Source organism: Podarcis cretensis (assembly GCF_951804945.1).
Source record: "Podarcis cretensis genome assembly, chromosome: 14".
NCBI classification, from domain to species: Eukaryota; Metazoa; Chordata; class Lepidosauria; order Squamata; family Lacertidae; genus Podarcis; species Podarcis cretensis.
The window spans coordinates 7,621,992-7,636,268 of NC_137183.1; the positions used below are offsets into that span (position 1 = coordinate 7,621,992).

The 14,277-nt window shown below is 44.3% G+C and overlaps 1 protein-coding gene across 1 annotated transcript; it reads right to left on the reverse strand.

Annotated features, from left to right (window-relative positions):
• Positions 1 to 1,721: 1,721 nt before the first annotated feature.
• On the reverse strand, positions 1,722 to 12,909 carry SEC11A (SEC11 homolog A, signal peptidase complex subunit). Its single transcript, XM_079953525.1, has 6 exons — positions 12,751 to 12,909; positions 9,686 to 9,795; positions 6,886 to 7,035; positions 3,496 to 3,615; positions 3,060 to 3,117; positions 1,722 to 1,998 (listed from the first exon to the last, which is right to left on the reverse strand). The coding sequence occupies exons 1-6, from the start codon at positions 12,799 to 12,801 to the stop codon at positions 1,948 to 1,950; spliced, it is 540 nt and encodes a 179-aa protein (XP_079809651.1). The 5' UTR covers positions 12,802 to 12,909; the 3' UTR covers positions 1,722 to 1,947.
• Between the last annotated feature and the right edge of the window lie 1,368 nt (positions 12,910 to 14,277).

Sequence of the window (14,277 nt, forward strand, 5' to 3'; positions counted from 1 at the left end):
CCTTGCGCAGGGACATGACTTTCTTGCTTCTACCAAAAGGTCTGGCACACTTTTAAGGCCCTTTTTGCACACCCACCAGTATATTGCCATTGGTGATGGCAATATACTTGAACTGCTCTACACACCCAACAGATCCCTGCAGCAATGAAGCAGCAGAGTCCAAAGTACTCTGTTCTGCTCTTTAAAGAACAAAAGCCCTGCTTAAACATTTCCCTGCAAATAGAAAGCTAAGCATGAGCTGGGTTAGAAGTTTCTTCCCCAGTTTTCTGTCTGGTTACCTTATTTTTTTGTTTTTTACACAAGGGGGAAGCATTCACAAAGGACATCCCCAATCTGAAGTGGCACGGCCCACTCTGCACCTCCAGATTCTCCCATCTTATTCCGCTGCAGGTGTCAACCAGGTCCTTTCTATGAAGAGTCCCATGTGGTCTTCATTTGACTTTTGTGGTGGAACTCAGTACCTCTTCTTGATAGGCTGTACACCATTGCCCATTCACATCTCACTGTGTCCTGTGCAAGTACAGTGGTACCTCTGGATGCTAACGGGATCCGTTCCGGAGCCCTGTTCGCATCCTGAAGAGAATGCAACCTGCATCTGCACGTGTCACGATACGCTTCTTCTGCGCATGCGCGTGACGTCATTTTGAGCATCTGCGCATGCGGCGAAACCCAGAAGTAATGCGTTCTCTTACTTCCAGGTCGCCGCGGAGCGCAACCCGAAAACGCTCGACCTGAAGCAACTTTAACCCGAGGTATGACTGTACAGGGGTACCTCGGGTTAAGAACTTAATTCGTTCCGGAGGTCCGTTCTTAGCCTGAAACTGTTCTTAACCTGAAGCACCACTTTAGCTAATGGGGCCTCCCACTGCTGCTGCGCCACCACCGCCACGTGATTTCTGTTCTCATCCTGAAGCAAAGTTCTTAACCCGAGGTATTATTTCTGGGTTAGCGGAGTCTGTAACCTGAAGCGCATGTAACCCAAGGTACCATTGTATCCTGAAGCTTTCTTGTGGGAGGGGCAGGGCACAGATTTTAAAACAATTTCCTAGTTGTCTTAATGATGCCTCATGGATCACTGGCAGAGTATCTGCTTTCCATGCAGAAGGCTCTAGGTTTAATTTCTAGCATCTCCCGGTAGGGCTGGGGGGAAAACCCCACCTGAAATTCTGGAGAGTTGCTGGCTGGCAGTGAATGGAGACAGGACTGAGCTAGATTGCCAGTGGTCTGGCTCAGTACAAGGTAGCGTCTTATGTTCCTACTGCAACTGGCTTTTGCATGCTGTGTCAAATAATGTTCCACTACAACAAAGCAGGGACTGTGTTGTCCCAATGGGAGTTCTTGCAAACATATAGAAAATATAGGTGCCACAAAAATTGGAGCCTTTCACTCAAGGAAAGGTGGTGGTGGTGGAGGAGAATTGTATTGTGCTAGGTAAAACAAGCATGGCTATTCAAATGCCAAGTACTCAATGCTGTTCCCTGTAGTTCTCAAAGGAGACCTTAGAAGCTGCTATACTTTTACAGTTTTAAAATCAGAAGGTATGATAGGGATTATGGGTGCCTCACAAGGTTTCATTCAAATCTTGATGCAGCTTGCTTGTCCCATGGATTCATTCACTCGTGGTGACCTCAAGCTGGTAGCCAAAGCCCTGCTCCCGTCTAACTTAATGTGACCACCAGGAGGGAAGGGAGAACTCATAAGCTCATAGAAAGACAAGATGCTTTGGCTTAAATCTTTTAATATAAAAATTCACTGATGTACAAAAATGCTAAAATGTGACAAACTGTTCAAAATACTGGGATCGACTCTCCTGTTACACGGCTGTTGAAAAACAAAAACAAAAGCCAAACCGAACTTGGTTAAGAAGCAGTGAAATGTACATACATCACACCTCACTGTCTACTCAAGAGCAAATGGCATCTTCAGCTGGCCTCCCTGGGTGGCAGGCTACTCTCGATGCACCAGCACAAACAAGCCCAGTAGAAAGAGAACAGTGTACTGTGGGGGGGAAAGACAAAAAGGCTTTGAGCTGTCAAACACACTTACAGCTTAGGTATAAGAATGCACAATCCTGATCTGTAGAATAGAATGGAAGACAGGCCACTATACAGGATCTCAAGATATCATAGAATCACAACATCCCAGCTTAACAAAACCAAAACAAAAAACCTAAAAGTAATGCCCTTAAAAATGTGGGTTGGTTTTTTCGGGGGATATTGTTTTTGTTTTTATTTTGATTATGTAATTTCGGTTTTTGTTTTTTTTTTGGACGCAGGTGGCGGTGTGGGTTAAAGCCTCAGCGCCTAGGGCTTGCCGATCGAAAGGTCGGCGGTTCGAATCCCTGCGGCGGGGTGCGCTCCCGCTGCTCGGTCCCAGCGCCTGCCAACCTAGCAGTTCGAAAGCACCTCCGGGTGCAAGTAGATAAATAGGGACCGCTTACCAGTGGGAAGGTAAACGGCTTTTCCGTGTGCGGCTCTGGCTCTGGCTCTGGCCAGAGCAGCGATGTCACGCTGGCCACGTGACCCGGAAGTGTCTCCGGACAGCGCTGGCCCCTGGCCTCTTAAGTGAGATGGGCGCACAACCCCAGAGTCTGTCAAGACTGGCCCGTACGGGCAGGGGTACCTTTACCTTTACCTTTTAATTTCGGTTTTTATATTGTGATTTTATCCTGTGAACCCACTGAGACCTGTGGGTATAGAGTGGAATAATAATAATAATAATAATAATAATAATAATAATAATAATAATCCTCATCAAGGTGGCAAACTAATACCTGGATAGTGGACCATACCACCACCTTCAGACTGCAGGTGGGGTTTACGTGATGGGATCAAACCCACCCCTGCTCTTCTCTCCACAAAAAGCTAGATGTCAAAGGAGAAATGGTTCTAGCCAATTTAGGGGATATACAGGGGGAGGAGAGGAAGGGATTCTGTTGCACAAGTGGGAAGAACTGTGAAGAGCTGCAGAGATCCTGCTAACAATTTTTCTACATAAAAGCTTCCTGCCTAAGGGAGGAGATAATTTCTCCAGCAGATGAACTGAGTGGAAGATCATACCTTAAATTTTGGGTAATCGTTCATAAGGATGGTCACTATTCCAATGTATGGCACAAATCTAAAAAGAAAGAAATTATGCCACTGTTAGACACACATTGGGTTGACTGTTGGTTCTGAAGATGCATTCGATAGATAGGACAAGGCTTTGGCCACATGGAGGAAAAACAAGATGGCCGACTCCTGAAATGGTACCGTTTCAGAGAGCAGGTGGGGGAATGCAACATTTGAATGCTTGCTCTCCGCAAATTCTGCAAGTCAAAAGTTAGCACATTGAGAGAGAACTTCTACCCCAGCCGCTCACCTTCTGGTGCTAGTTTCTTTTTACTTTTAACAAAGAGAAATGTTAAAAAATGTGAGGGCAGCTCACTGACAGCTTCACTGGAAATTGAACATGCAAGGTATGCTACAGATCGTCCCCTGCTGGCTCACAGCTTACCCTCTTGCTCGCCCCACCACGTCTTTCTTCTCCAGCCAGTGCTGGCCTTGCTTGTACAAGCCTCTGTCATCAACAGCATTATTGTCACCCTTCGTCAAGAACTTGATGTCTCCGTTTTGTCTTAGGGAGGAAAAACCAGAGTTAGGTAGCTGCTGAAGGGCAACCAAGGAAGAATCCAGCAACTTTTTTTAATATAAAAAAACCTGGTGTGCATCTCATTCCTCTGGACAGGATGCCATTGCACAACAGGGTTACAAATGTGTGCAAAGGTCAGAAATGCCTGCCCCAGAGAGAGAAAATGATTGGGATGCAATTCTGGGAGAGATTCTACAAAATTATCATTATTGATTTTCATTTTGTTTATTAGTCACTTCCCATGAGACACCCCAAAGCAACTAGAATATAAATTATGCACCTTTAGTCTTAGACAGCCATGTTGCATGCACTCCTGCACAAACACACACACACACACACACACCCCACTACTGGGATACTCTGTCAGGTCCAGCACACTACAGTTTTAAGGGATGTTGCAAAGCTAAAGGCCAGAAAAAATGTTATCGAATCAAGCAATTGGGGAGGGGATCGCATTAAAAGTAGTTCCTATCAAAAAGACAGACAATTTATTTGGTCACTGCATATATACTTTCATGAGAATAGATGTGAGAGGCCTTCTTATAAACATACCGTATTTTTCGCTCTATAAGACGCACCAGACCACAAGACGCACCTAGTTTTTGGAGGAGGAAAACAAGAAAAAATATATTCTGACTCTCAGAAGCCAGAACAGCAAGAGGGATCGCTGCGCAGTGAAAGCAGCAACCCCTCTTGCTGTTCTGGCTTCTGGGATAGCCTGCATTCACTCCATAAGACGCAAACAAATTTCCCCTTACTTTTTAGGAGGGAAAAAGTGAGTCTTATAGAGCAAAAAATATGGTAGGATGCAAGATGGGTTAAAAGAATAAAACAGTCCAATAAACTCAGCAGGGGACTACGATGGGGGGTCAGGAACAGCAGCATTCATCCAATAAACTGTGCCAAAGCATAAAATAGCCATGGTTTAGATCCCACAGCTATTCCAGAACTGCAAATACCCCCACTAAGCCAAGGACAGAATGCTATTTCCTGTGTTATTTCCAAGGCAGCCAAACACATTCAGACATCACATACCCTTATCTTGTGATCTTTAAAGGATCAGGAAGAAGCTTCCTCTTCTCTTCAAGCACTGGACTTAATAAAACTATTCCAGGTTTAACCAAACTAGTTTGCTGATCTGAATCAGTAACCTGTGATTTGAACAAGCTGTTCAAATACGATTTCAAAAAAGTAAAGTACCTAGGGGTAAATATAACAGCAAAAAATCTGAGTCTATTTAAGGATAATTATGAAAAATGTTGGTCAGAAATTAAGAGAGACTTAGATAGTTGGACAAAATTGAAACTTTCTTTGTTAGGCCGAATTGCTGCTATTAAGATGAATGTATTGCCAAAAATGTTTTTGTTTCAAACACTACAGATTGTGGACAAGACGGAGTGCTTCCGGAAGTGGCAGAGAGATATCTCTAAGTTTGTCTGGCAGGGCAAAAAGCCCAGAATTAAGTTTAAGATATTAACCGACGCGAAAGAGAGAGGGGGCTTTGCCCTGCCGGACTTAAAGTTGTATTATGAGGCCGCAGCTTTCTGCTGGCTAAAAGATTAGCTACTTCTCGAAGACACTGATGTATTGGATTTGGAAGGTTTTAACAATGCTTTTGGTTGGCATGCATACTTATGGTATGATAAGGTTAAAATCAATAAGGCCTTTAAAAACCATATTGTCAGAAAAGCAGTGTTCAATGTCTGGACAAAATATAAAGACTTATTGGAAAACAAAACTCCAAAGTGGCTATCACCTCTGGAAGCTAAGGCCCGAAAAAGACCCAATATGGAGGCCAAATGGCCAAAATATTGGGAAATTTTAGAAAAAGATGGAGACAATTGGAAATTGCAGAGTTTGGAGAAAATGAAGGATAAAATGCGAGACTGGTTACACTACGCTCAGATTAAAGAAGTTTTCAAAAATGACAAAAAGTTAGGGTTCCAGGTGGAGAAATCGAAATTGGAATCAGAACTGCTAGAACCTAAGACTAAGGTACTTTCAAGAATGTATAACTTGCTGTTAAAATGGAACACACAAGATGAAATGGTTAAATCGGCTATGATAAAGTGGGCACAGGACATTGGGTATAATATCATGTTAGAGGACTGGGAAAGGTTGTGGACCACTGGGTTGAACTTCACTGCATGTAATGCTTTGAAGGAAAATGTAATGAAAATGATATATAGATGGTACATGACCCCAGCTAAACTTGCCAAAATATACCATTTGTCTGATAACAAATGCTGGAAATGTAAAGGGAATGAAGGAACATTCTTTCACCTCTGGTGGACGTGCCCTAGAGTGAAGGCCTTCTGGGAAATGATATATAATGAGTTGAAAAAGGTATTTAAGTATACTTTCCCCAAGAAACCAGAGGCCTTTCTCCTGGGTATTGTCGGCCAGAGGGTGATAAAGAAGGACAGAACTTTTTTCCTGTATGCAACAACAGCAGCAAGGATACTCATCGCCAAGCACTGGAAAACTCGAGATCTACCCACACTGGAAGAATGGCAGATGCAACTGATAGACTATATGGAATTGGCTGAGATGACCGGCAGAATCCGAGACCTGGGAGAGGAGAGGGTTGAAGAAGACTGGAAGAAATTTAGGATTTATTTACAAAAATACTGTAATTTGGTTGAATGTTAAGAAGGATGCCAGACCATAAATAATTGAGCACCACTAAATTAGACGTAATCTGGATGATAAGTGAGATTGAGGAAAATATAAACCTTTTGGAGAATTATTAGACTAAATTAAATGAACGAGACTTAAGAATGTAAACAAGATGATAAATTGCTGGAAAAAGTTTACAATGATGTAAGTGGGAGCGGGAGACGTGAGGGAGTCCAAAGAAGCTTTGAAAATATGTTATGATACATGTCATATTGTTTATTATTTTTGCATTTTGTATTTAAAAAATCTCAATAAATATTTATATAAAAAAAAACCAAATACGATTTCAAAATTAGGATCAAATCATGACTGCCCTCCTGGTTCAGAGGGTTTGCTCAAGCCAGATTGATGGTTTGGATGCAATGGCAGGCTGCGGTTTGTTCAAACCACAAAGCAACAAATGAAACTGAGCATAGAAGAGGAGAAGGGATTGCACAAGCACAGAATTTGTTCTCTATCCTCTAAACCATAGTAATGTGACATCTGAACGCAGCCGCTGTCTGGAAAAGGATTCCAGCATAAAGCGACATGTAAACAGACTTTTGCAGCAATCGCCATCCAGAAAGGCACACGTACTTTTCATGAATTTTCAAAACCCGATGCACTATTGGGATTTCCCTTCCTTCTATCCTAAAGACCACGATTTCGCCCACTCTGATTGGCTCCTCGATACGATTGGTTAAGAACAGGAGATCTCCTCTGTGAAATGCAGGCTCCATACTGCCGCTGGAAGACAAAGCCATCGGTTAATGAGCACAGTGTTTGTGTCCTGAGATACCATCACCCAGGGTGGTTTTGAAGGGCTACAGGACTGCTAGAATGGACTAAACCACACCAGCTATCACTTTAAGAATGAAACACAGTGGGAATCTTCATGTGCATGCAAATGAATACTCCCGGGAATCTAATTCCTCATGTGCTGCAGTAAGGGGCTGTTATTGATTCTCTCCATCACCAGCATTATTTTATCCCAGGCACTGCTAGGCCATTACTGATTTCTGGGAAATGGCAAAGTGATTCAAAATCCTTAACCTTTCAAATTTTACAATAATTGATCTAGTGCAGGCAGAGATGCTGAACTTTGTAAGCATTGTGCATCTGTGTGTTATGCCTGCATTCGCCAGGAATACTGACATTCTGTCAAGGAAAGCAAAGGCAAAGAGGGAGTCTTCTGGTGTCTCATTTCAAGCTCTGGCAGAAGATCTGCAGATAGTGCAAGCCATCAGCTATATGGGATGCAAGCTTAGGGATAAAGCTTCGGAATATTATTTGGCTATTGCAATCTTCGTCAACCTGGGGCCCTCCAGATGTTGTTGGGACTACAACTCCCATCAACCCTTATAGAAAACAACTACATCTGAATGGCCCCAAACTGGGGAACATCGGCATACTGTCTAAGACCAGGGTTTTCTTCAGAGCTGCTTCTTCCTGTATAAACATTTTAGAGAAAATTGCACAGCATCTGAAGCCCTTCTTACAGTCTCACCATTGATGGAGGTTTGGCTCATAGAAACACAAGAGATGGCCTTCTCAGTAGTGGCCCCATACTGTGGAACAACAATCTCAGATGGGTATATTTGGTATCCTAAGACTGCTCCTTTTCAGTGTGTGTGTGTGTTTTTTAATTAAAGCATTTTAGGATTTGTTCCATCTTTAAGGACTTTGTTTATATTTTAATCAGTTTTCTTGTTAGGCTATTGTTTCATTTTGTTTGTTGTTATGTGTCTTGTGTCTGCATCACAAAGAAAGCTGGTATAGACATGTTATCGTAAGTACAGGCAGCAAATGTTTTAGGTATGTCCAATATGTGCGCAACCGCACAAGCGTGCATCATGTTGAACCAGGAAGTGACCCTAAAATGTCACAAAAAGGGGGCAGAACAAGGTGTGTGAAGGCTTTTCCATGGGTGTTCCACCAAGAAGCTATTTCACACAATCGTGCTATGACCCAGAACGCAACCCCTGCGCAAATGGGGAGTTGCCTGTATATAAAATCCAGCCCATCTGAAGCTACTTTACTCTACTGCCACACCTGACAATGGGAACTTTTTCAAGAAGTAATGAGCTCTACAGGAGTCCTCGACATGTTACACTCTTTTCCATGAGTCCATCTCACGGCATGGCTGTTAATGTTTAAAGAAGGGATGGGGAACCTGTGCTGTCCAGATACTGTTGGACCAGGACTCCCATCATCACTGACGGCTGGACAGAAGCTGGAGGCCAAGAACATCTGGAGGGCTGAAGGTTCCCCATTAAGTGGACCCAACTGTGTGCAGAAGGCAGAGAGATAAAAATTCACAAGGCCTTCTATCCTTGCAGCTAAAAGAGCCAGAAAAGAAATATACCGCCAGCTTTCTCAGGACAGTCTGTACTGAGGAAGCCAGGAAGCTGCACACTTTATTGTGCCTTTTAGTCTTCCCTGCCAGCTGACTTGGACTACTGATCTCTTGGCAGTCTTTCTTTTCATTTCATACACATTAATATGTGGGTAGCAAGAAACGGATCTTGGCTCTTCTCAAGCTGGGGGTCCATATTTTCCCTTTTACGTAACAGTTTAGTACTTATTATTCACATTGCTGGCTCCATTAGAGTAGCAGCTTCAAAGGCAGCTGCAGAAGACCTAGGTAACCCTAGAAATCTATCCTGGAGTATATGAAGATCTGCCAGCATTAGCCCAACCATTTTACTACTATAATCAAGCTATCAGAAACCCCATAGCTCAAGTGGCCACCAGTGGAGATGGTCTGGCCTACCTCACAGCAAAATGCAGGTTCAGAACTCTGGATAGCTTTACTGTCTCTTTCTGCTCTGTAGCCCCAGTTTTAAGCCCAACCCGCTCCCATTAAAAGGGCCTCAGGAGGCACATCTAGGAAAGTATTACACTGGAAGTCTTTGTGGTCTGCTGTCAATCAAACTAGACAACACTGGACTAGATAGCCCAAGGAGTTGACTTCATATGAATAGATACGTTCATATTCCTAGAATGCCTCCCCTCAAGGGCTAATTACTCTCTTCTTCAAAAGATCTCTCCCTCCCTACATTAAAAGTGTAATGCCTATCTTGAAAAATACAGTTTACTTAATAATGGACAGCCCTTTTGCACTCTGTCACCCAAGAAACGCACCCCCTACGTGGTGGGCTTTGGATATTTTAGGGTTTGCACCCTGCCTTTTTTCAGATGTTTGAATAGCAGTTTCTTGCTATTCTGGGTTTCATAGGCCCTTCTGTCAAGATGACAGTGGTGAAAGGGTCTGTGCTGGTTGGCAGAGGCCATGCCCAGAAGATGCTCCAGCCCAGACAAGCCATTCCAGGCTATCTGAGCTCCAGCAATCCTTGAGGTCTCACCCTGCAACCAGAGATTCCCAGCACAGTTTTACCTAAGCACGACCACGATGGGGCTTTCACTGCCCGTTGCCACCATCAGCCCCTTCCAGATCATCAGCGCTGAGGAAACGATCATCCCAAAGTTCAGCACCTGGTAATACAGCTGGGAGGGGGTGAAGGGGACAAGGGTGAGGTAGGCACTGAGAACACAAAAGCCACCCCACTGCCCAAGATACATAGGCACAAAGATCTCTCTCAAGAGAAACCCCACTCCAAAAAGCCCACCCTGCTTTCTCTAACTGTAGTTGGCAAACTTGTTTCGTCTGCAAGTCCCAGCACTGTCAACAGCACTACTTGGGAGTAAGTGGAGTGCAACCAGCAGCTTGCCCGGACATACAATTACATTTGAATTCTCAAGCACTGTTAAAACAGTGGAACCTAATTCAAATAAAGTGGTTTAGACTGGCAGATTTAAATATTCTGAGACTTGATATTGTCTGGAGGTCAACATACTGGATCTGAATTTTAATGACTATGCCCACTTTTGCACTAATCACACATCAGACCTGGAGGGTCGGTCATGGGTTTTGTAGCCCTTTGCCCCAAAACAGTTAGTCACACTTGCCCTTCAGTGCTCTGCTGTCTCCTTGGGGGATACTGAAGACTAGTTTGTGCACAGGGGCCAATTAATGGACTTCCAATCTTGCAGCAGGATGTTGGGACTTTGGATGGTTTTATAGGCGCTCTGTGCTAACAGCTCAACTCTTCCTGTATCTACTGATAGCAAATCACCTTGAGTCCAGCAGCTGAACACTGCTTCATGCAAGTGTTCCGTGACAGCACCCCTTCCCACCACACCTTCAAGCTTCAATCTTAGCCACACTTACTTGAAAGTAAATTCTTTTCAATTGATAGCACTTAGTTCTAAATAAACAAGCATGAGTTCATATTGCATGGCCTCAATCCTTTGCAAACGGAAGCAAGCTCCACTAAACACAGCAGGCCTTACTTCCAAATAGCCTTATCTACAATCTGTTTGCTCTTAATCTCCAGCTGAGCCAAGGAAAAAGGAAAAGGCATTCTTTACCTGGACAAACTAACCTTTAAGCATAGTGGGAGCAAGTCTGATCCAAGGTGGGTCACAACAGCATTATTATCACCATGCAATGATGCAAATATATGGTAAAAAATTAAGAAATCTGTCCCCAAATTCATGCTTGGTTAAAGGCAAGTTCAAGGTTGGAAAAGGTTGAAGATACCTGCCAAACCCCATTTCAAAGCCATCTAAGGCCAATTCTAAGCACATACTGTATTGAAATCAATGGGGTTTCTTTCTAAATAAAGATGTTTAGCCTCAGGCTGTAAGCCAGGGGAGGCACATCATGTAACATCAAATTTCCTAAGATTGCCACCTTAGACATGACTGACTTCTGAGTAAAATTGCTTTGAACAAAGCAAGTGGCATACTACTTGAAGTACGGTCCCTCCCTAACATGCAATTTTAATTGACAGTGCACACCATCATAAAAAGGATTTCACTGCAAATCAAGACTATAAAGGATCAGGGAGCAGCTCATTTTGAAAGACTCTGGAAATCAGACATCACTGAGCTAGATAAACATACAGGTGTCAACCTAGCAGAAGGAAGCTCCCTGTGCTCTTAAAACAATGTGCTATGTGAAGAGGGCCCCCCATTGTGTAGGGGGGAAGCCACAATCCAACAGGCAAAGGACCTGCTTTGCATGTGCAATGTCCTAGGTTCACTCTCCAATGGCATCTTCAGGTTGGGGGAGGCTCCTTGCCTGAAGACCTCAAAGAGCTACTTATTGCCTGTTAGTACTGACAATAATGAGCTAGATGGACCAATGAGTATCCTGACTCCCAGCTTCCTATGCTCTATGTCAGTGGCTCTCAAAGGTTGTGGTGGGAAGATTCAAGGGCAATCAAAGAAACATTCAAACATTTCAGTGTAGTTTAGCACAGTACAGTGGTACCTCGTGTTACGTACTTAATCCGTTCTGGAGGTCCGTTCGTAACAGGAAACTGCCCGTAACATGAGACGCGCTTTCTCCAATGGCGCCTCCTGTTGCTGCCGCGCTGCCGGAGCACAACTTCCACTCACATCCCGGGGCAAAGGTCGCAACGAGGGGCATCTCCTTCTGGGTTAGCGGAGCACATAACCCGCAGCATTCGTAAGGGGGATGGTATGTAACACGAGGCACCACTGTACCAAAATAATTCTTTTTATTTGCAGAATGTGCACAGATATCTTTTCAAAATGAGAGCAAGAGCACCACGTGATACCGAGGACAATCCTAGCTGTGTTGTCCAATGTACAGTGGTACCTCGGGTTACATAAGCTTCAGGTTACAGACTCCGCTAACCCAGAAATAGTACCTGGGTTAAGAACTTTGCTTCAGGATGCGAACAGAAATTATGCCCCAGTGGCCTGGCGGCAGCAGGAGACCCCATTAGCTAAAGTGGTGCTTCAGGTTAAGAACATTCAGGTTAAGAACAGACCTCCGGAACGACTTAAGTACTTAACCCGAGGTACCACTGTATTTATAATGAATTAAAAAGTTGGTGTGGTGTGAGCAAAGTTTGAGAACCACGGCTCTATGCTGTCTGTCCTAAATCTACGGCCAGCGAGGTTTTTTCCATTATTAGGTGGCTCCTCCCTGCCTCCAAATTCGGCCATTAAGGAAGGGGGGGATATATCAAAGTCTAGTTTTGATTCTGTTAATGTTTAATTGTTTTTTAAATGATTTCCTCTCTCCCCCCCCCCCGCCTCCCCTATGTTCTTAGCTTTTCATGGTTTTATTTGCAAGCCGTCTTGGGTCCCTGTCAGGGGGAAAGGCGGGGTTTAAATTAATTAATTAATCCTCCTCCCCCCTCAAGGCGACCCCTCACGCCTTTGATCCTACGAGGCTGCACAACCCCTCCCCCCTCCGGGTCTGCGGCTCCCCTCCCCCTCTCCTCTCCCCGGGGCTGCAGCTCCCCTCCCCCTCCCTTTTCTCCCCCCTCCGTGGCTGCAGCTCCCCTTCCCACCCCCCTTCCTTTTCTCTTTCCCTCCCTCGTGGCCTGCGGCTCCCCGTCCCCTCCGGGCGTCCGCGCGCACCTGCCGCTTATTCATCCGCCGAACATCGTCTAAGAAATCCAGAGAAAGCATCACGAGGGGACTTGGGGAGGGAGAGGTGGGGGGGAACAAAAAAAAAAATGCCAGCACCGGGGAAACCAATGGACCCCCGCACTTCCGCTTCCGGTCGCCTGACACCGCTTCCGCCCAGCGCGACCATGGAGATCCATTCCCCAGAGCGGCCCGAGGGAAGCTGGTCCTCCACGCCCCTCCCCTAGCCGGGCGCGTCCCGGAGCTGCACGCGCGGAGGAAGATGAAGGCAGAACGGTTAAGAAACCGAGGCGCTTATTTTTAAAAAATGATTTTTTCTTGAATTTTGTTTTACAGTTTCAGATAAACATTTCACATACTTGAGATATGCATGACTTCCCTTCTCTTTCCATGGTCCATTTTATATATCTTACATCCCTGCATATTTTACAAAAACTGTTATTAATCGGTTTTCCATTATTGCATCCATCAAAACTTATTTACACTGTTGAATTTATCTTAATGCTGCCAGAGTTTTCAGCTGTACACAATTAGTTTCCATATATTCAACAAACGTTTTCCAAACGTCTTTCAACGTAGGTTCTTCTTGTTCTCTTATTCTATATGTCAAGTCTGCAAGTTGTGCATATTCTGTCAACTTAAGTTGCCATTCTTCTTTGGTTGGGACCTGGCTCATATACCATTTTGGGGCTAACAAAACAGGCCGCAGTTGCACACATAAATAACATTTTCTGACACCTGGGGAAATTTCTAAATTATCCCCAACAGATAGGACTCTGTCATTTTAAGCGTTTTTTTCAATTCATTATAAATCATTTCCCAATATTCATCTACCCTTTTTTTTGTTTTATTAATATGTGTGTGTGTGTTCGTAAATTATGGACTCACAGAGCGCATTTCCTTTTTTATTGCAGTGGTTTGGAGAGCATTTATGAATTGCATTTTCCCATCCTGTCCAAAGAGGTAAAGGAGCAGTGTTCTGTGCTCCTCCTTTTAGCATAACATCCGTATAAAGTAGGCAAGGCTGAGACTTGAAGGTTGCCCAATGATCACCAAAACTGCTCTGTTGCAACTCCCAGTGACTGCTCCACCCATTTCCAGTGAGGAGAGAAAGCAGGGCTTGTTCTGTTTGCTTCACTAGGGCTGGCTGGCTGGCACTGGGCTTTTCTTGCAAACCTAGCTGCAGCCGAGGCAAAGGAGGCATGGAAGAATGTAAGAGGAAGCAGTGTCCCTTCCATTAAAAATTAGGAAGCAGTGTCCCTTCCATTAAAAATTTGGAGACTTGCATTTGCTTGTTTCCTGCTTCCTCCAAACTGCTCCAATGTGTCGTGTCTCTTGCATTGTATGCCCAAGGGTAGGGCCTGTATATTTGCCAAAAATCTTTCTATGGTGCTTGTTTTAGGTACTTTAAATAATAAAGTATAAATTAAGCAATGGTGAAGATTCGTCAAGTCTCCCAAAACCAAGTCCTGCCTTTTAACTTGCGAGAAGTGGGGTTACCCGGGGGGGGGGGGGCAG